The sequence below is a fragment of the Macaca fascicularis genome, chromosome 7 (assembly GCF_037993035.2).
Source record: "Macaca fascicularis isolate 582-1 chromosome 7, T2T-MFA8v1.1".
Taxonomy (NCBI): Eukaryota; Metazoa; Chordata; class Mammalia; order Primates; family Cercopithecidae; genus Macaca; species Macaca fascicularis.
In genome coordinates, this window is record NC_088381.1 from 51,213,914 (window position 1) to 51,236,444 (window position 22,531).

Consider the following 22,531-nt stretch of genomic DNA (forward strand, 5'->3'; position numbering starts at 1 on the left):
TGGCTAAGGACACACAGTCAGTACATAATGGAGTCTGATGCTAGAACCTGCCCTCCTGACGACTACATAGAGCCTGTACAAGGAAAGGCCGGAGGGGGAAGTATAAACTGGGCCTGGCTTCCCTGAGGAGTGATCTTTCGACTGGAAATTAGAAAAGGAAAGCAGCTTCTTGGAGGTGAGGGACTGGAGAGAACGTGTGTGTGTGTGTGTGTGTGTGTGTGTGTGTGTGTGTGTGTGTGTGCGCGCGCGCGCGCAGAAGCTGAAAGATGGAAAACAGTGAGTGTTCAGGGGCTTCTGGCTGGAGGGCAGCCGTGGGGAAGGTCCCCGCAGCCTTAACCGGCTGCTATGGTGGGGATGTTTGATGCCCATCTGGGCCCCGGCTTTCTTATTCTCAGAGGCCCTTCCCACATCTTTAGGCAAGTCCATTAAATCCTCTGCGTGCCACATTAAAATACAAGGGCATATATACAACTCTGAGTGCAGTTGCAACAGAATCGTTTACACAATATTGCATGTCCTAAACATTCAAACATCGATTTCTTCCAATTTTGCAGTTTCCTTTTGCCCCTCTTAGCGCCAATAGATTTTTTTTCAGATATCAGATATTTATTTTAATAGGCCCCTGAGAGAGTCATAAGACTCAGAGAGAAGGGAGAATGGGAGAGGTGTGTAAGAAGCTTTTGTGCCAGGGACGACTATCGTTCAAGAATTAGGAGGCGCCCTGGGCACTGGAAACACTACGCAGAGCGAAGTAGGGACCGCGTCTGTGTTGTGTAGGGGACAACAGAGGTTGCTGATACCTGGGACATAGACTGGGTGGGCACGGGAAGTAAAGCCTCGGGACTTTGGTTAAGCGCGCCCCACTAGAGTATCGCGCCGCAGGACTGCAGAGCCGCGGGCAGCGCTCGCCTTGGTGCAGGGTTCCAGCCACATCTTCCTCGCCCAGCCGGCACCCTCCGCCATTGATCCGCCTCTGCGCCCGGCAAGCGGTGTCCAGCAGGGGGCGCGCGCGGAGCAGGCTTGGGTCCCAGGAACAGCGCGCGGAGCAGGCTTGGGCCCCAGGAACAGCGCGCGGACGGAGTCGCTGCAGCAAGTCCCCAGATCCAATGGGTTTCAGTCTTCCCCACCATCCCGACGCTCCGGATTCACAACGTTGAAGTTAAGGGTCGATCCGCAAAAAGTGGCCGGGGGCTCCAGCTCTCCATTCCTGGGTCTATCTGGGGTCGGCCCCAGCCTGGTTAGAAGCTTTAGTCTGGATTCGGCAGATTCTGAATCTGGGACCCTCTGCGCTCCCGGCTTGGAACCTTGACACCCTCCCCTCCCCCACCCCTGCTTCCACACACCTGATTAGTTGACTGTTTCTTTAACGATCAAAGACGTGGGCGGCGGCGGGGTGAGGTCTTGGTTCCCTGCTACCCAGCCCTCCCGTAACTGTGTCTTTATTAACGTTATAAACATTAGACCGGCTTCTGAGCACCGGGCGGCGCCGGACGAGGTGCGCGCAGTCTTCTAGCTGAGCTCGGAGGCAGATCCAGAAGTCGCGGCTCCCACCCCAGGCCTCGGCGGACTCTGCCTGGGGCGACTCGGGCTCCAGCCCTGCCCGGGCGGGCACTGGGCTCTCCAGGCTCAAAGGCAGGGGTAAGGGGCGTCTTTCCCCCAGGGCAGCCTAGGGGACAAAAGCATTTGCTGTAGAGTGAGCTAGAGCCTCCGGGGACCGCGGGAGTCAGCTCCAGCGCAGAGGTAGTCACTGCGTCTTTAACCACCCAAGGTCTCCCTGCCGAACTCCTTGGCTTCTGCAACCCTGTCAAGACAGCAAGGAAAGGGGGTCTTCCCTGGTCCTCGGGCCCCGAGGTTTCCGGGTTGCTTATAGGACGGGTTCCTGCAGTCCGGGGAAGCTCCGGGCAAATAGCAAGCCCATTCTCCCTTCCACTACCCAGATTCTGCCTCCCTGCGGAAGGCAAAAAAGAAAGAAAGAAAACAGGTAAAAACCGGAGGAGGGCCCAAAGGCCTTGAGTCTCCCCGCCTGACGCCCCTCACTCAGTCGCGAAAAGTCCCCTGGACACCCCATCCGGGACCGGACTCAGCTCCAGCTGCTGGGCCCCTGCCTCCTAAGATCCTTCCCTGGCATAGGCTCCCAAGACCGCCCCCTCAGGGATCCCAAGACCGGACAACTGCCCAGGACGCAGCTCCCCGCCCCCACCCCCACCTTGTTCGGCAGACAAAGAAGGGTGTGCTGGTCCCGCTGTCTGCGTCCCTCCCCCGACCCCTCAAGGCCTAGAAACCTCAGGGACTCACTCCCAGGCTAGGGACCCAATCCTGGCTGCCCCACCACAGGGTCCCCGGCAGGGACGGGTCACAGTGCTCTCACCCCTCGACCTTTCTCGAAGACACCTTCCCTGAAAGGCGCCTTGCGCCCTCCCCATGGGTGGGCTGGGGGGATCCCAGGCCAGAGCAGGCTGTGTGAATTTCTGTGTTCTGAACTGGGGCTAAGCGAGATGCGATGGTCCCAGCCCGCTGGGCCGCCTGTAGCGACGGCAGCAGTAGGAGAGAGGGAGGGACGCTTGGAGCGTGAGCGCACCAGTCTGTTCATATTTAATTTACAAAGCAGCCTCGGAACCCCGGGCCGGGTGGTCTCTTTAGATGCTGCGCTCTTACCCTGTCTCTCTTCCCCACCCCCTCCCCTAGCTCATTAAGATGCTCAACACTCAAATCGGGGTATTGATCTCCACGGAAGCCCCAAACCCGCGCCATCGACCCACCACGAGAGACCCCCCATGGCCCGGGGTGATGGCTGTGGGACTTGGTGCGCCCGGAGAACTCAGTGGCTACAGAACGGGTGGGGATTCTGCGTGTCTCCTGGAGCCTGAACCCCTTTCCTGGTTCTGGCCAGTAGCTGTCTCCAGGGCTAACGTGGGCAGCGCACGGGGGGCGGAATCCGGGTTTTAGCCAAATGCCTCGACATCGCCGCGCCTCCGCCTCCTCGTCGCTGAAAGAAATGTCGGGGTTTCATCAGAGCTAAGGAGCGAGAGTCGGGAACAGCGAGTCTGCTGAAGCCGGCTGTTGTGTGAGGGTGTGAGACGGCGGGGCGGTGGGGGGCCACCGCAGCTTGGGGGATAGCGCGTGTGGGGTTGACCGAGTGTCTGCTTGAGAGGCTGGGAAGATATGGGGGGCAGGGATGGGAGAAATGCTTAGGCCTGAAGTCCCCAGCCCACCGTGCTCAAGAGTAGCGGACGTTTTGACACCATCCTTGTCTGTGCTACTGTCTGCTGCAGCTTCCGTGCCTCGTTCTCCTGGAGCAGGCAAGACCTGGAGTGAGGTGCTTGGGTGAGCTCGGGAGAGCTTCCCCCTGCTCCACCTGTCCCGCGGTGCGCTTAGGCCAACGAGCCGGGCAGTGGGCTTCAAGCGCTGGTTTAGCCACAAAAGACCAGATGTAAAGAGTTCCAGTTTAAGAGGTTGGGCAGGGCTACGGTGGGCTGGGGAGGGGGGCGTCCCTTCCCAGCACGCCCTGCAGGGCTGTGCGTTCTGGTCTCGGGTTAGACAAGCAGGCGGGGAGGAGGGGGGTTGGGGCGGCGGCGGCGGCGGCGGGGGGAGACTAGGGCTTATATCAGCCCAGATCCAGGCAAAAATGGTAGGGAGGGCGCGGCGCTCTGCTAACACTATCAATTATGCATCGTGTTGAACGTGGCTTCGGGGAGGAGGCGGCTAGCAGCGGGGGGTGCGAGAGGGAAGGGTCCGCGCGAGCTCTGCTGCGCGCAGCTCCGCGGGTCCGGCTCGAGGTCTGTCGGTGCCACCGCCTGCATTTGCAAAAAGAGTTTAAAGGCAAAGACACTCCTTCCCCCACCCGACTTCAGCCGCGCAGCTTTCCTTCCCCCAAATTCCTCAAAGATGGTTTGTCTCACGTGTTGCAGGGCGTAAAAGCGGCTTGCATTCAATTAGCAGTGAAGCTTGCGGGTGCTGGCGGGACAGGCGCGTGAGGGTGAGTTCGCGTGAATGTGTGTATGCGTGTGCGAGAGGAGAACGGTAAGTGTCCCGTGTGCAGGTGTGCCCGTGAAAATGCGTGTGAATGTAGCAGGGACTGAACACATTGATGCGATTATTACCTGACCATGGATGATTGTAACGTGTGAAGGTCGACTATGGGGAGGGTGTGAGGGACTGTGTGCGCGCGAATGTGTTTGAACGTTGAGGGGGGAGGTGGTGTAATGAGGGACAGTAACAACGTCAGCGGCTGTGTAAATGTGGGGGTACCTGGGTTATGGGGGGTGTAGTAGGCTGCGAAGAGCCCAGCCGGGACGGTGGGCGTGGGATGCCCCTTATGACCGACTTGGCCTTGGGGAGGGTCTCCGTGGCTTTAACAAAAGTAGACCAAGCAGGAGGCAGGAGAGGCTATGCGCGTCCCCGCCAGGCCCTGGAGCGCGCAAGGACTTTCTCCAACCTGCAGCCAGAGAGGTGGGGGGAACGGACGTAAAAGGAAAAACTGAAGTGGTACTTTGGGGCCACCGAGTCCCCAAACTTACCTGTCTCTGTCTTTGCCCCCGGCCCCCAGCCACAACACATGCGAGTATCTTCCTTGGGCTATGTTTCCTGCTCTGCCACACCGGGTCTGGAGAAGGGGTTTCAGCCCTAGGACATTTACTGAGAGTCGGCGAATATTGGGTAAGTAATGGGGGCCACCCCACAACCTTGACCCAGGTGAGGGTAGGTCCAGCCTAGAGTACCCCATGAGGTGCAGGGCTGGGGGGGGAGGTGCTGTCTGGGAGGAACTGAGAAGGGAGGGAAGGGACCCTCCCAGAAGAGCACAGGCAGAGTGAAGGAGCAGGTTCCCAAAGACAGGGTGTGGGAGGGGCTCTGCCAAACCTGACAGGCGCTCCAGAGGGGGCAGGGAGTCTGTGCAAGTTCGTTTGTGTGACCAGGCTTAAGGTTTTATGGGGAGGGGGACCTTAGGCACCGCAGAGCTGTGGAGAAAGGCGCAGAATCTTTCACCTTCTCCAGCTTCATTAGGTAGTGGCAGCCCCATGACCTGTTGGCTGAGGACGCCTCTGCCCAATGGGAGCCGCCTGGGGGACCTGAGAGGAAGCTCTAGTGACCACTTTCCCAACACACCTGGTCCAAACATGGGGGAAGGACCTCCTTCCCCATAAGGAAGGTTGGCAGAGCAACCTTCTTCTCCCCTCACAGGAGCTGCAGCCCCGGGCAGGTGACTTCGGCCTTAGATGCAGAAGGGCATGGGGATGGGCTTCCCCAGATCCCACATCTCAAGTCGTGCAGTGCAGGTCCTCCTATTGCTTCTCTGCTGGGTTTTTATCACAGTGGAGGGCTGTGTGCACACACGGGCGCATGCCTGTGTTCTTGTGGATGGGTCGGTTCGTGTGAGGACTTGTGTCCTTGTGTCTGTTAATTCTCACAATGGACAGGAAAGCGCTTTGTACCGTGGTGGAAAACGCTGTACAAATGCCGGTTCAGTTAAGAGAACAATGAGGTCTCCAGGGTCTATTGTATCCGTGTCTGGGTGCATATGTGTTTGTGAGTTTAGGAAATGTGTTGTGAGCCTCCTAATTGAGCATCAGGTCCTCTAAACGCCCGCAGAAGTTGGCGGTTTGATGATGAACCCCCGCGTCTGTTTGTATTGTTGTGCGCCTGAATGGGCGTGTGTGCGAGTGCTGTATGTGGGACAAAGGTTCCAGGGAGGACAGCCAGTCTCGGACAAAAATGTCCTTCCTGGGTAGGATGCATTTCACCGGGTTAAACTAATGCTTAGAAACACAGAGAGGGGTCCGTGAGGAGCCCGCTGGAGATAGGCGAGCTGCGGAGCCTACGGAGGGGCCAGCTCCAGCGTGAAGGAAGGAGTAGGAAGGGAAAAAAGAGCGATGTACCGGGCCGCTGGAAAAGGAAATTTGGGCCCTGGGAAGGAGTATCCGTTGAACCTCGAGATTTTTATTGACCTTCACTTCTGGCCAAGAGAGGCTCCTGGGACATAGAGGAGGTTACCTGAGTCCTGGAACTTGTGCTAGACGGGTTTGCGGAGGCAGAGCTTGATAGGGGAGGTAAGCTAGGGTTCAGTGAGTCACCTTCTTTCCTCTTCCCCTGGCTTCCATCTGCAGGAGCCGTGATGTTCCCCCTTCGGGCCCTGTGGTTGGTCTGGGCGCTTCTAGGAGGGGCTGGAGCATGCCCTGAGCCGTGCGCCTGCGTGGACAAGTACGCTCACCAGTTCGCCGACTGCGCTTACAAAGAGTTGCGCGAGGTGCCAGAAGGACTGCCTGCCAATGTGACCACGCTTAGTCTGTCCGCGAACAAGATCACCGTGCTGCGGCGAGGGGCCTTCGCCGACGTCACACAGGTCACGTCGCTGTGGCTGGCGCACAATGAGGTGCGCACCGTGGAGCCAGGCGCACTGGCAGTGCTGAGTCAGCTCAAGAACCTCGACCTCAGCCACAACTTCATATCCAGCTTTCCGTGGAGCGACCTGCGCAACCTGAGCGCGCTGCAGCTGCTCAAAATGAACCATAACCGCCTGGGCTCTCTGCCCCGGGACGCACTGGGTGCGCTACCCGACCTGCGTTCCCTGCGCATCAACAACAACCGGCTGCGTACCCTGGCCCCCGGCACCTTCGACGCGCTCAGCGCGCTGTCACACCTGCAACTCTATCACAATCCCTTCCACTGCGGCTGTGGCCTTGTGTGGCTGCAGGCCTGGGCCGCGAGCACCCGGGTGTCCTTACCCGAGCCCGACTCCATTGCTTGTGCGTCGCCTCCCGCGCTGCAGGGGGTGCCGGTGTACCGCCTGCCCACCCTGCCCTGTGCACCGCCCAGCGTGCATCTGAGTGCCGAGCCACCGCTTGAGGCACCGAGCACCCCACTGCGCGCGGGACTGGCGTTCATGTTACACTGCATCGCCGACGGCCACCCCACACCCCGCCTGCAATGGCAACTTCAGATCCCCGGTGGCACCGTAGTCTTAGAGCCACCAGTTCTGAGCGGGGAGGACGATGGGGTTGGGACGGAGGAAGGAGAGGGAGAAGAAGGAGATGGGGACTTGCTGACGCAGACCCAAGCCCCAACGCCGATTCCCGCACCCGCTTGGCCCGCGCCCCCAGCCACACCGCGCTTCCTGGCCCTCGCAAACGGCTCTCTGTTGGTCCCCCTACTGAGTGCCAAGGAGGCGGGCGTCTACACTTGCCGTGCACATAATGAGCTGGGCACCAACTCTACGTCAGTACGTGTGGCGGTGGCAGCAACCGGGCCCCCAAAACACGCGCCTGGCGCCGGGGGAGAACCCGACGGGCAGGCCCCGACCTCTGAGCGCAAGTCCACAGGCAAGGGCCGGGGCAACAGCGTCCTGCCTTCCAAACCCGAGGGCAAAATCAAAGGCCAAGGCCTGGCCAAGGTCAGCATTCTCGGGGAGACTGAGACGGAGCCGGAGGAGGACATAGGTGAGGGAGAGGAGGCCGAAGACCAGATCCTCGCGGACCCAGCGGAGGAGCAGCGCTGTGGCAACGGGGATCCCTCTCGGTACGTTTCTAACCACGCGTTCAACCAGAGCGCAGAGCTCAAGCCGCACGTCTTCGAGCTGGGCGTCATCGCGCTGGATGTGGCGGAGCGCGAGGCGCGGGTGCAGCTGACGCCGCTGGCTGCGCGCTGGGGCCCTGGGCCCGGCGGGGCTGGCGGAGACCGGCGACCCGGGCGGCGACCCCTGCGCCTACTCTATCTGTGTCCAGCGGGGGGCGGGGCGGCAGTGCAGTGGTCCCGCGTAGAGGAAGGCGTCAATGCCTACTGGTTCCGAGGCCTGCGGCCGGGTACCAACTACTCCGTCTGCCTGGCGCTGGCGGGCGAAGCCTGCCACGTGCAAGTGGTGTTTTCCACCAAGAAGGAGCTCCCATCGCTGCTGGTCATCGTGGCAGTGAGCGTATTCCTCCTGGTGCTGGCCACAGTGCCCCTTCTGGGCGCCGCCTGCTGCCATCTGCTGGCTAAACACCCGGGCAAGCCCTACCGTCTGATCCTGCGGCCTCAGGCCCCTGACCCTATGGAGAAGCGCATCGCCGCGGACTTCGACCCGCGTGCTTCCTACCTCGAGTCCGAGAAAAGCTACCCGGCAGGCGGCGAGGCGGGCGGCGAGGAACCAGAGGACGCACAGGGGGAGGGCCTTGATGAAGACGCGGAGCCGGGAGACCCAAGTGGGGACCTGCAGAGAGAAGAGAGCCTGGCGGCCTGCTCACTGGTGGAGTCCCAGTCCAAGGCCAACCAAGAGGAGTTCGAGGCGGGCTCTGAGTACAGCGATCGACTGCCCCTGGGCGCCGAGGCGGTCAACATCGCCCAGGAGATTAATGGCAACTACAGGCAGACGGCAGGCTGAACCTCGGCCCGTCCGGCCCGCCCATTCCCGACCTCCACCTAGGGTGCCTGGGAGCAGTAGTCTAGGGCTGGCAGGACTTATGTCCCCCGTCCCCAACTTTCACCTACTCCTCCCCCTTACCACTTCGCAACCTTGACTACTAGGGACTTCCAGTAGGGAGTGGGCCGATTTCACCAGTCCCCGCTACCCACGGCTGCCATTCTCCCTGCGGGCTGAATCCCCTTACCCGCCAAGCACAGTGTTTCTCTTACCCCATGCAAGACTCCACCCGCAGACGATGGGCGATGTGTATGTTCCTCCATTCCCATTGCGATTATCTGCGAAATCCGCCCCGCAGCCCGCCCCACCATGGGCTCTGGAGCCAAAACGAGCGAAGACGTTGGAAACCTCACGGTAACGCCGTAGTTTCGGGGCCAGCCCGGGCCAGTGGAGGGCTGTGGGGTCGCACTTCGACCCCTCCCCCTCCCCTTTCCTTTCTTTGTTTTTCCTTTTTTTTTTTTTTTTTTTTTAATTTGACGGAGTCTCGGTCTGTCCCCAGGCTGGAGTGCAGTGGCGCGATCTCGGCTCACTGCAACCTCCGCCTCCCAGGTTCAAGCGATTCTCCTGTCTCAGCCTGCCGAGTAGCTGGGACTACAGGCGCGCGCCACCACGCCCAGATAATTTTTTCTATTTTTAGTAGCGATGGGGTTTCACCATGTTGGCCAGGATGGTCTGCATCTCTTGACCTCAGGTGATCCATCCGCCTCGGCCTCTCAGCGTGCTGGGATTACAGGCCTGAGCCACTGCGCCCGGCCCCTCCTCCCTTTCAATCCCTACTCCCAGAAGCCGGGATCCGTGGCAACCCCTAATTTTTAGTTCCAAAGCCACCTCTCGGCAGGGAACCAAATCCTTCTGTCCTCCCACCCCCACCCCACTTCTGGCCTGTTGGAGTCCAGCCCGGTGCCTGGGGCGCCTTTCAGCTCCGCGCTCAGATTTTCCTGTTTTCGTTGTTTTCAAGACAGCGACATTTCGGGTCTGGTGCTAACATCCCCTTCCCAGCCTCTGAGAAAATCGGGTGTGTGTGTCGGGGGGTAGGGAGGGAATGCGTTTTCTGTTGTCTCTCTCCTAACTTAAAGCGCCGCAGGACCGCGCGCCTCTTGGCGGCTGAGCGCGTGGACTTGGTCCCGGGCCAATTTCGTTATCCGTGTGTTGGGCTTTCCGCAGGTCTGTGCGCCCAACAGCGCCGCTCCTGCGGATCCACCCGACCCAGACCCAGCTGGAAAGCGCCAGAGGCGGAGGAAGCTGACTGTGGCCTCCCAGGCTCTCGGGAGGGCTCGCGCCCTAGTTCGCACAAAGCCTGCGCGTGACTGTGCGACTGTGCGGTGGGATCCGGATGGAGCCGAGCGCCTCTGTCCTCTCGTCTCGGTCCTCGCGTCGCCCAGCCCCACCCGCCCCTGCTTCGGCGGGAATCGTTGTTTGCCCGGCGTGTAGTCCCTGACAAGCGTGCCCTGTAGGAGAAAAGTCTGTGTCCTGTAAAGTGTGACCGTGTAGTGTAGGGGGGCGGGCGGGGGTGCAGATGGGCGGGGAGGGAGGGAAAGGGAGGGGCGCGGCGCGGCGACTGGGGGCGGGGTTCTTTTTTCCATTTTGAAAGAAAGCGTCGGGGTTGGGGTTGGGGGAGTTTCAGTCCTCGGGATCTGCGGTCTTCGCGAAGCGCAGCGCAAGCGCGGGCCTGGGACGGAGTAGCACCCGGAGCCCGTGCCCTTTTCTAAACGCGTCTGTATGCAAACAGTCAATAAAACAATCGATTTGAGCTGGGCTCGGTGATTTTTTGTCAGGGGACAGAGGGAGGAGGCCTGGGCGATGAAGGAGGAAACCGCGGAAGGAGGGAGCCCCCCTGCACCCTCCCCCCAGCCTCCCGTTGGTATCTTGAGTGATTTCGTGTTTGTGTGACCATTCCGTGATTTTTTGCCAGGTGTTTGCACCCAACCCTTCTCTTGGTGTCTCAAACTCCAGGGTGGGGTGACAAAAAACGAGGGCAGGCTGGAAGTGAGTAGGGGGGGAGGTTGCCAGAAAGGAGGGCGGGTGTCTGTAGACCCTAAACACACGTAGTCTGAGTGTGCGTCCACGTACGTTTGCACTCGAGAGTGTGCGGCACCCTCTTTCACTTGAGACTGTCGGTGTAGTGGGATGTGGCTGTGTGTGGTGTCACACTGCCCAGTTTCTGTGTCTCCACATCAGCCTTTGAGTTCCCTGAGAAGCCGATGGGAAGAGAATGGGATTCATAGGGACAAGACTGCTGTGGCTTGCACAAGAGAAGTCACAAATAACACAAAGTACAGAGCGGGCAAACGATGTAAAGCAGGAAAAGGGGAGAACCTGGCCAGGCTAATTGCCCAGAGCAAGCGGGCACGTTTGGCCTGGGAGCCAAGTGTGTGTTGTGTGGGTGGGTGGGGAGCACTCAGTGAATGATGCATGGACAACCGTCAGGGTGTGCTAAGGGGGTGCACCTATGGAATCAGGGTTGAAAACACACTGATTTCACAGTCCTAGAAAGGGGGTTTCTTGGGTGAGGAACAGGAGAGAGGGGGATCAAGAAGAGAGGCTGTGGTCCTGCCCAGCCTAAAACACAGGGGTTGGGCTGCCGTGTGTTTCAGCTGAATCCCCCTAAGATTGGAAGAGGCAGGGAAGAGAGGTGGAAGAGGAAAGCAACAGAAATGGGAAGCAGAAGATTCTACCTCCCCCCTCCCTTCTTCCTGCTTCCAATTTCTTGCCCTCTTTTGCTGTCTCTGTGAGTCTTCCTAATTGGACCAGTCCAGGCTGGGAACAGGCCCAAGTTCCAATGCTGGGCATCCTACCCCAGCCTCAGGTCTGTCCTCTGGCATAGGTGGTGGCTGTGACACTTCTTGGGGCCTGAGCCCAGGTTCCCTTCCCAGACCAGCAAAGCTGTTTTCAAGAAAAATTCCCTTCTGAGGGCCACAGCCTGAGCCCTGCCCCTGGTCACAGCCCAACACTGCAGTCCACCCTACTGCCTGGGACACAACTCAGGAATATTATCTTTTAGGAAGACGCCTGCTTTGTTCTACCTGCAAATCCTACCTCTGAGCAGGGGGCAAGGACTGGCCCAATTCCTAGGATCTAGTTAGGAATCCAATGACATGATTGCTTCTGGGAACAGACCTGTCTGGGCCAGTGAGTGCTCAGCAGTTTTGATGCAACTCAATCATCTGGTCATGGGTCTCTAGTGGGAAGACAGGCCCCTTCCTTTCCCTGCCTGCCCTAGGAATTGGGATCCCTCCACGAGACCCTCTAGGATCCTGAGTGTCACTAGGGCAGGTGGAGAGGAGCTGAAAGCTCTGCCCCTCTTTGTCCAGGGCCACGCATCCTAATGTATTAGCAAACACTACTCAGCTAGACCTTGTGGCTTCTGGGCGTGGCCAGGCCCAAAGGCTCCATCCACAGGCAGGAATGAATAGTGTTGGAGGCCAAGGACCAGGGTGCTGGGACACTCTGCCAACTGCCCATTGAGATCCCAGCCCTCTCAGGAACACTCTAGTTTCTTTCCAAAGGTTGGGCACATGCACAGAATGGTCCCCAGCCTCTGGCCTTCCTTCCTACCTCTTTTTAAATGTAATTAATTTAACTTATTTAATTACATTAAAATAAAATGTCTTCCTTTCATTTCCTCTCCCTCATTCCTCTCTAAGTTGTTCCAATTCAACTACCAATTTGAGGTTGAATTCTTTTTCACAGTGTCCCCATCAGGTAGTTGTACAACTTTGGCTTATACTTGTCCAGAGATGGGGAGCTCACGTTTCACTCCCCTCTTCCAAGGAATCAGCTGTTTAGCAGTTTAAAATGTGTCTCTGCCTGGGTTCCACCCCTCAGGCCTGACTGCAACTGGCAAGTGCTCTGGGAGAACCTGTCAGGTGTAGAGGTGTAATCTCCACCTCTGACCCTCTGTCCCTGGCTCCAAGGCTTTCCATTCAATACAACTTTTTTGAGCGTTTCCTGTATGCTTCATGTGCTGTGCTAGCTTCAGTCTCTCCAGTATGTCTTGCTGTAAAACTTATTTGGATACCACATGGAAATGGAGTCTAACGGCTTGAGGAGTGTGTGTGTGTGAGTGTGTGTGTGTGTGTGTGTGTGTGTGTCTTGGGAGACCTGGTAAATGATCGGAGAATGCAATATGACAGCAGTAGCTTCAGAACTCAGAGCAATTTATCAGGAGCAGTAATTCTTTGAGCTACAGAAACCAGATGGCCGGGATGTGGCCTTGAATAGGATCAGAAACCTGTCTAAAGAAAGGTGATTTGAAAAGAGTGCCTCCTCCCCTGACATGTTTCCTAACGATCAGCTGAAATGAGAACCATCTTGAAGATCATTAAAGTCCATTACTATAAAAGAACAAAGGAAGGCAGGGCTTCTTTGAGAAAGAAGCAGCTGGGGTAGGGTCCTCTAGTCCCAGATCTTGTGTCTGGAATGCAGCCCTCCACCCATGACATCCAAATAACAACCACAACTAAAGCGAACATCTCCAAAGATTTGTTGTCAGTACACATATGGCCTGTGACTCCCTGATGGTCATCTCAGTTTTTCCTCCTGGATCTCAGTGGAATGCATTTTAGTAGGTAGAGGGAAAGGAGTGGCATCTTGCCATGACTACCCTGCCCCACATTTGTTAACAGAGCCCCAGTTATGAGACACTCCATAGGGGAAAAGGGACCTGCTGTCTGCACAACAGGAGGCGTCACCTGCAAAGAAGGGACCATGACTGCATAAGCACAGAGCAAGAAAAACTGGGGAATCTCCTTTCTCTGCAGAAAGCCAAGCCCTAGTACCAGGACATAAGAAAGGCCCCTTGTTGAGGCCATAAATTGCCAAGTCTGATCTAACAGATACCTTTATCTTATAAGTTTCCAACATAAAGGTATCGACAAGAGAAATTCTGCTGGACAGTTGGGAGGAAGCAAGTGGAGCCATTTCAGTTGTAATGTGTCAATTAATTGATTGCATTTGAAATGTAGCCACTCACACCTATCTGTTCAATGATAAGATTTTGCCTTAGGACTCAATAGAGAATAACACTGTATTGAAAACGAAAGATCTGCTGTGACTGGCATATAGAAGAGATTAAATTTAAAAATGTTTTGCAATATTAGCATTTTGTTCAAAATATGACCAGTGTTCCTAATGAGACTTGATATGGATTTTTTAAAAAGCCATCCAAAGTCCCCACGATGGGCACAAAAATAAAACCAACTTGTTGGGTTAAATTAGTTGGAAAGACTTTGTATCATTCCATGGTTGAATAAGTAATTTATGGGATTTAAAGACAGTATGATTTTGAAAATTGTGCTAATTGTGTGTGCTTTGTTTGGACATGTGAATGTAAATTTAATAATTAAGGTTAAGTCCACATGGAACAAGGAGAGAAAAAGTGTTTTTATTTTTATCAACTGTTTACTGCTTACATGTATTCCCTTGTGTATTAGGAGTTAATTTGGTTTTAGTAAATTAAATGCATTTTCTCCCAGCAACATTCGCAAACTGTTTCTTAAATTGAGTCTAAAAGCCATTCAAGGCATCCAACCATTTGAGAGAAAAATTTCTATGATTATATAACTTACCAAGGAACTTCATAAGAATTGATCAGTGTGGAAATGGGGAGAGAATTGGAATGGAGAATTAATTACCAAATGCTTTTTAATAATAGAGGCTTGCCACACATCTAGACTAAGAATGCTAATAGTCACCACCTAATATTAGTATAAATACTAATAATCCCAATAGTAGCTAATATTTATTGAACTCTTACTATATTTCAGGCACATTCTATGGATCTTACAAGCTTTATTTTGTCATTCCTTATAGTGATCCTGTGAGGTAATGTTATTATTATAATGTACAGACAAAGAAACGAAAGAGCACAGAGGGTTAGTAGTTTGTTGAAGATCACACAGCTGGCAATTTGCAGGGTTGAAGTTTGTCCTTTTGTTATCTGACTCCAATGCCAGAGCTCTTAGTCGCCAAGCCAAACCTCCTCCTGAAGCCTCTACAAACCAGTGAAGTGTAGAATAATATATTTTCTACATGTTTAAATTTGCTGCTAATTACAGAGTTTGTCTAGAAAAAGGATTTCTCTTGCTGTTTCTCTTATTTCTCAAAATAGCATTTATTTTTTTCTGATTATAAAAGTAATGCAGGCCGGGTACAGTGGCTCGTGCCTATAATCCCAGCACTTTGGGAGGCCAAGGCGGGCAGGTCACTTGTGATCAGGAGTTTGAGACCAGCTTGGCCAACATGGTGAAACCCTGTCTCTACTAAAAATACAAAAAAATTAGGCAGGCGTGGTGGCATGCGCCTGTAATCCCAGCTACTCCACAGGTTGAGGCAGGATAATTGCTTGAACCTGGGAGTCGGAGGCTATAGTGAGCCGAGATCACACCACTGCATTCCAACGTGGGCAACAGAACAAGACTCCGTCTCAAAAAAAAAAAAAAAGAAAGAAAGAAAGAAAATAAATAAAAGTAATGCATGTTTCAACTAGAATTGTCTTTGGTTGCCGTTGGGAATGTAAGTGGGTATAGCCACTTTGGAGAAATATTTGGCAATCTAGGAACGTTAAAGATACACATACCTCTGACTCAGTAATCTCACTCTTGGGTATATATCCAATAGAAATGAGTGTTTACATCCATCAAAAGACAGAAGAGTGCTTTGGTGGATGCAAGTACAACGATGTTCATAGCAGTTTTATTTGTAATAGCCCCAAATTGGAAACAACCTAAATATCCAAGAGTAGAATGGAGGAAGTAACCTGTGGTATATTCATACCCTGGAATACTGCAGAGCAATGAAGAACAAACTGCAGTTACACACAACATGGACGTCATCACGGTGAGTGAAAGAAGAAAGACACAAAAGATTATGGAATGAGTGATTTAATTTATAGGAAGTTCAATACAGGCAAGACTAATTTTTGTTGGAAAAAGTTGGAAGGTACTGCAAGAACAGAAAACCAAATACCGCATGTTCTCACTTATAGGCGGGAATTGAACAATGAGATCACTTGGACACAGGAAGGGGAGCATCACACACTGGGTCCTATTGTGGGGAGGGAGTAGCGGGGAGGGATAGCATTAGGAGATATACCTAATGTAAATGACGAGTTAATGGGTGCAGCACACCAACATGGCACTTGTATATATATGTAACAAACCTGAATGTTGTGCACATGTACCCTAGAACTTAAAGTATAATAAAAAAAAAAAAAAAAAGTTGGAAGGTACTAACTGGGATTAGGAGAGGACTCAAAGGAGCCTTCTGAGATGCTAGAAATGTTCTATATCTTGATCTGGGTGGTGGCTACATGAGTGTATGCATATGTAGAAATCCACCAGCTACACACTTGAGTTGTGTACTTTATTGAATTTGTTATACCTCAATGTGTGTGTGTGTGTGTGTGTGTGTGACGGAGTGTGACTCTTGTCACCCAGGCTGGAGTGCAATGGCGCTATCTCAGCCCACTGCAACCTCTGCCTCCTGGGCTCAAGCGATCTTCCTGCCTCAGCTCCTGAGTAGTTGGGAGTACAGGCATGCGCCACCAAGCCCGGCTAATTTTTTTGTATTTTTAGTAGAGACGGGTTTTCTCCATGTTGGTCAGCTGGTCTCAAACTCCCAGCCTCAGATGATCCACTCGCCTCGGCCTCCCAAAGTGCTGGGATTACAGGTGTAAGCCACCATGCCCTGCCTGGTGCCATGTATCTTTTCAGACCATTTTCTGCATGTACTTATAAACATGCATGCCTGTGTATGGAAATATACAGCAGTGCCATTAACATCACCCTGACTCAACGAGCTTCCACCTGGTTCAGTTCAGTCTCCCCAAGTGCACAGGAAGGGTGTTATCCCCATCGTCCATCCACATCCCACCCGGTGTCTAGGGCTCACTTCCTGTTCATCTTGAGCTGCGATGGTCCTGGGATATTGTGAGAGGGGACGTCACATGGGGCAAGTCAGATGGTCACTAGGTACAGTCTCACTGCAGAACTGGCAATGCCACTCCTGTTGGGTGTTCCTAGGGCAAGGTGTAACTGTAAATCCAGGGGAGCCATCACTCCACACTGTCTGTATGAAGAGCTAGCCTGTGGAGCAGCTCTCCAGCCTGAAGGTGGTGCTTCCTAGGGTAGAGTCTAGGAGGTCTGCAGGCATGACTCAGCTCGCACTGGGTGCTCTCACAGAGGTCCTTTGCTGCTTTCATGAACGCCAGACTGGAGCATGGAACCCTTTTGTGAAGCTGCCCCAGATCCCCCTGGTACCAACATCATCATTTTCTCTCTGGTGCCACTGCAGTGGCATAAGGCACAGGCTCCGTCTGACTCAGAACAACAAACCTCTCAGTGTTTACCTTTTGAGTTCAGTTCTGAATTCATGAATTTTTAAACTTTCCTCATTTTAAGGTATGCATTTACAGCTATTAATGTCCTCCTAAGTACTGCTTTAACAGCATTCCCCAAGTTTTGATAGGTAATGTTTACATTACCATTTAGTTTTAAATATTTTATTTCCATGAGATTTTTTCCTTGACTCATGAATTATTTAGACATGGGCTTTTACATTTTCAAATGTATGTGGTTTTTTTCTGACACTTTTGTTTTTGATACCACTTGCCTTACATCCTTGTCAGAATACAGACTGGGTGATGCTGATTATTTGGTAATTATTAAAACTTGCTTGGAGGAATAGGATGTAGTCAATTTTTTGTAAATGTTTATATAAGTTTGAAAATAATATTTATTCTTGAATTATTGGGTTATGATTTTTATATTTTCATTAGATCAGGCTTGTTAATTTTATTGATTACATATTCTCTCTTTCCTCACTTAATTTTTTGTTTGCTTGTTTTATTAATTTCTGAGAGAGGCATGTTAAAAATCTCTTAGGATTTCAGACTTGTCAATTATTTCTTGTAATTCTGTTCATATTGCATTATATATTTTTGAGGCCATGTCATAAGGTGTATACCTTTTTGGTTAAATTTTTGTTGAAGTCTAACATACATTCAGGAAAGTACTTTCATAAAGAGAAAATACCTCTTATGACCAGTACCCATATCAAGAAAAGAAAATTACCAGCACTCCTGCAGTGTCTTCATGCTCCCTCGGGGTTACGCCTCCATCCCCACTCTCATGACTTCTAATACCATAGATTAGTTTTGCCTGTATTGGAACCTCTTATATTCCAGGAGTCTTCAAAATGTACATGAAAAATGCTTATTATGAAAAAACTAACCATGATTTCAAAATGTTTTCACTAACTTGTACTAACTTGTTATAACATGTCTGAACAGGATCTAGTTTGAGGCTCTAAGAAGGATAAGATATGAGTTTGAAAAGAGCCTCCATTACAGCAACATGAGTTCTGCTAAAATCAAAGCAAGAACGAAAATCAAATTTATGGTGAAGTTTGGGTGGAAGAATGATGAAATCATTGATGCCTTAGGAAAAGCTTATGGAGACAATGCCCCAAAGAAATCAGTAGTTTACAAATGGATAACTTTTCTTAAGAAGGAATAAGAATATGTTGAGGATGAAGCCCACAGCAGCAGACCATCCATGTCAATTTTTGGAGAAAAAAATCTTCTTTTTTTGAGACAGGGTCTCACTCCTATTGTCCAGGCTGGAGTGCAATAATGTGATCTCAACTCACTGCTCCCTCAACTTCCCGAGCTCAGGTGATCCTCCCACCTCAGCCTCCAACTAGCTGGGACTGCAGGTGCATGCCACCATGCCTGGCTAATTTTTTGTATTTTTAGTAGAGATTGGATTTCATCATGTTGCACAGCCTGGTCTCAACTTCCTGGGCTCAAGCGATCCGTCTGCCTCAGCTTCCCAAGGTGCTAGGATTATAGGCATGAGTCACTGTGCTGGCCAAAAATTGTTTGTTCTCTAATTGAAGAGGACTCACAATAGCACAAAAAATATCCAATACTATAGACATGTCAATTGGTTCAGTTTATTATACACTTCCTACTGAAAAATTAAATTTGAGCAAACTTTTCACTTAATGGGTGCTAAAACCATTGCTCCTAGATCAGCTGTAGACAAGAATAGAGTTTTCATTGGAAATTTTAAACAAGTGGGATTAAGATTCCTGTTGCATTTCTTCAAAGAATTGCAACAGGAGATGAAACATGGCTTTACCAGTACCATCCTGAAGACAAAGCACAATCAAAGCAATGTGTACCAAGAGGTGGAAGTGGTCTAGTCAATGGTAACAGTTTTTTGGGATGCTCAAGGCATTTCACTTGTTGACTTTCTGGAGGACCAAAGAACAATAACATCTGCTTATTACAAGAGTGTTTTTAGAAAGTTGGTCAAAGCTTTGGCAGAAAAATGCCCAGGAAAGCCTCACCAGAGAGTTCTTCTCCACCACAATGCTCCTGCTCATTCCCCTCATCAAAGTGGGCAATTTGCAAGAGTTTCAATGGGAAATCATTAGCCATCTACCTTACAGTTCTGATTTGGCTCTTTCTGACTTCTTTTTGTTTCCTAACTTAAGAAAAATATTTTTAAAACACCCATTTTTCTTTAGTTAACAATATTTAAAAGACAGCATCGACATGGTTAAATTTCCAGGACCCTCAGTTCTTTAGGGGTGGACTAAATAGCTGGTATCATCACTTACAAAAGTGTCTTGAACTTCATGGAGCTTATGTTGAGAAATAAAGTTTATATTTTTTATTTTTATCTTTTAATTCCATTTTTCCACAAATGGTTTGAAGTCTTGTCATATGCTCAGCTTTGATAGATACTGCCAAACAGTTTTTCAATATGTACCAATTTACACTTGTGCCAGCCGTGAGAGTCCTCATCAGACTCAGTATTGTCTGCTTTTGGTTTTAGACATTCTGTTGGGTGTGTAGTGGTATTGCATTGTGTTTTTAATTGGCATTACCCTGACAATTAATTAAGTTGAATACTGTTGTTTCCTGTCCATTTGAAAACCCTCTTATGTAAACTGTCTTTCTCTCTTTTTCATTGGGTTGTCTTTTTCTTATTGATTTGTAGAAATTCTTCATATATTCTGGGTATGAGCTTTCTGTACAGAATGTCTTCCCTCTCTCTTCAGCTTCTCTTTTCACACTTTTTGTAGTGTCTTTTTATGAAGAGCTGTTTTTAGTTTTAATGTGCTCCAATTTATCAATTTTTTCTTTATGGTTAGAACTCTTTGGGACTATATTTAAGAAATCTTTGCCCACCCCAAGATGATGAAAATATTCTCCTATGATTTCTTGTAAAAACATTATTATTTTACCTTTTTTATTTAGATCTACAAAGCATGTGGAAGTTACTTTGTATAAGGAGTGAGGTGGGGTCAAGATTCATTTTTTTCCCATGTGGATATTCAATTGACCTAACACCTTTTATTGAAAAGATTATCTTTTCCCCCACTATAAGTAAGACCTTAGCACCTTTGTCATCAGTGAGGTGACCATATATGTATGCATTGTTTTTCCCCTTGCACTCCAGACTTGGCTTCTGTCATTACATCTGTTTGTCTGACTCTCTTTGCTGTGTCTCTCTTCCACTTTTAAGGATCTTGGTGATCACAATGAGTTCACCCAGATAAGCCAGGGTAATTTCCCCATTTTAAAGCCAGCTGAATAACAACTTTAATTCTGTCTGAAGCCTGAATTCCCTTTTGCCATGTAATCTAACATATTCTCAGGTTTGGGGGATTTTTTTTTTACTGTTGATTTTTGAGAGTTCTTTATGTATTCTAGATACTAGAGAGTTCTTTATATATTCTTCTTCTTTTTTTTTTTTTCACTCTCGTTGCCCAGGCTGGAGTGCAATGGCATGATCTTGGCTCACTGCAACCTCCACCTCCCAGGTTCAAGCAATTCTCCTGCCTCAGCCTCCCGAGTAGCTGGGATTACAGGTGCACGCCACCACACCTGGCTAATTTTGTATTTTTAGTAGAGATGGGGTCTCACCATATTGGTTGGGCTGATCTCAAACTCCTGACCTCAGGTGATCTGCCTGCCTCAGCCCCCACAGAGTGCTGGAATTACAGGCATGAGCCACTGTGCGTGGCCGAGAGTCCTTTTTTTTTTTTTTTTTTTTTTTTTTTTTTGAGATGGAGTTTCGCTCTGTCGCCCAGGCTGGAGTGCAGTGGCCGGATCTCAGGTCACTGCAAGCTCCGCCTCCCGGGTTTGCGCCATACTTTACCGGCTTGAGCCACCGCGCCCGGCCGAGAGTTCTTTATTCATTCTAGATACTAGTCCTTTGCTGGATATGTGATTTGCAAATATTTTCTTCCATTCTGTAGCCTGTATTTTCATCCTCTTAGCAGGGTCTTTCACAGAGGAAGACTTTTAAAAACTTTTTGATGACGTCAAATTTATCAAGTTTTCCTTTTATGGATCATACATTTGATGTCAAGTCTAAGAACTCTTAGCCCAGTTCTAGATCCTAGAGATTTTCCCCGATGTTTTTGTCTAAAAGTTTTATAGTTGCAAGTTATACTTTTTCAGTTAATGTTTGTATAAGGTGTGAGGTTTAGATGGAGAACCCATTGTCTGTGGATGTCCAGTCTTTCCAGCACCATTTGTTAAGACTATCCTTCCTTTGTTGAACTGCTATTGCACCTTCGTTAAAAAATCAATTGGAAATATTTGGGTGGGTCTATTTCTGGGTTCTCTATTCAATTCCATTGATTTTTGTATCTGTGCCTCCACCAATAACACACTGTGTTGATTATTGTAACCACATAGTAGGACTTAATATCAGGTAGAGTGGTTCCGCCCATTTTAGATTTTTTTTTTTTTTTTTGTAAGATTGTTTTAGTTATTCTAGGGGCTATGTCTTTCCATATAAATTTTAGAATAAACAAATCTGTGTTTACAAAGGAAAGACAAAGACATTGCTGAGATTTTGATATAAATTGCGTTAAACCCATAAACATATTTACAATGTTGAACCTTTTAATCCATGAACACATGATATTGTCTCTCTACTTCTTTAGGTTGTCTTTTGACTTTTTTAATCACCATTTTGTAATTTTCAGCTTGCAGATCCTGTACAAATTTTGTTATGTTTGGCTGGGTATGGTGGCTCACGCCTGTCATCCCAGCACTTTAGAAGGCCGAGGCAGGTGGATCATGAGGTCAGGAGATCGAGACCAGCCTGGCTAACACGGTGAAACCCCGTCTCTACTAAAAATACAAAAAAAATTAGCCGGGCGTGGTGCCTGTAATCCCAGCTACTCAGGAGGCTGAGGCAGGAGAATGGCGTGAACCCGAGAGGCGGAGCTTGCAGTGAGCCGAGATCGCGCAACTGCACTCCAGCCTGGGAGAGTGAGACTCCTCTCAAAAAAAAAAAAAAAAAAAAAAAAATTATGTCCCAACTTCTTTGGGGGTGTTCATTATTAGTATATAAAAAGTGATAATTTTTGTGTTGATCTTATATACTGCAACCTTGCTGAACAAGCTAATGATTGTAAGAAATTGTAGTATTTTCCTTGGGATTCTCCAGGTAGAATTATTTCATTTTATTTTATTTTATTAGACGCAAGATCTCACTATGTTGAGACCAGACTGGTCTCGAACTCCTGGGCTCAAGTGATCCTCCCACTTTGGCCTCCCAAAGGGCTGGCATTACAAGTGAGAGGCACCACACCAAGCTAGATGTTTTAAATGTTATTTTTATAACCAGTCCTTATTTTTATTTATTCACATGATCATGTCCTCATTTTCACTTCTAATGTTGTTATTTATGTCTCCTCTCTTTTTTTCTGTTAGGATTCCCAAGCTGTGGTCTTTTCAAAAAACACCTAGGTTTTATTTTTGTTAATCAACTCTATATCTTTTTATGTCTAGTTCATTAATTTTTTTTTTTTTTTTTTTTTTTTTGAGACGAGTCTTGCTCTGTCACCCAGGCTGGAGTGCAGTGGCACAATTGCGGCTCACTGCAACCTCTGCCTCCCAGGTTCAAGTGATTCTCCTGCCTCACTCAGCCTCCCAAGTACCTAGGATTACAGGTGTGCACCTCTACATCCAGTTAATTTTTGTGTTTTTAGTAGAGATGAGGTTTTACCCTGTTGGCCAGGCTGGTCTTGAACTCCTAACCTCAATTTATCCAATCGCCTCAGCCTCCCAAAGTGCTGGGATTATAGGTGTGAGCCACTTCATCCAGTCTA

General features: G+C 50.2%; 1 protein-coding gene across 17 annotated transcripts; it reads left to right on the forward strand.

Moving 5' to 3' along the window:
• Positions 1-1,471: 1,471 nt before the first annotated feature.
• On the forward strand, positions 1,472-10,139 carry ISLR2 (immunoglobulin superfamily containing leucine rich repeat 2). Of its 17 annotated transcripts, none has more exons than XM_073996337.1 (5): positions 2,969-3,070; positions 3,273-3,452; positions 3,909-3,976; positions 4,547-4,656; positions 6,102-10,139. In XM_073996337.1, the coding sequence occupies exons 4-5, from the start codon at positions 4,578-4,580 to the stop codon at positions 8,348-8,350; spliced, it is 2,328 nt and encodes a 775-aa protein (XP_073852438.1). In that variant the 5' UTR covers positions 2,969-3,070; positions 3,273-3,452; positions 3,909-3,976; positions 4,547-4,577; the 3' UTR covers positions 8,351-10,139. The 17 variants fall into 17 exon arrangements, with proteins under 17 accessions (XP_045251678.2, XP_005560103.3, XP_045251666.2 ...); XM_045395734.2 differs by having other exon boundaries at positions 3,273-3,430; XM_045395738.2 differs by having other exon boundaries at positions 3,273-3,365.
• The last annotated feature ends 12,392 nt before the right edge of the window (positions 10,140-22,531 follow it).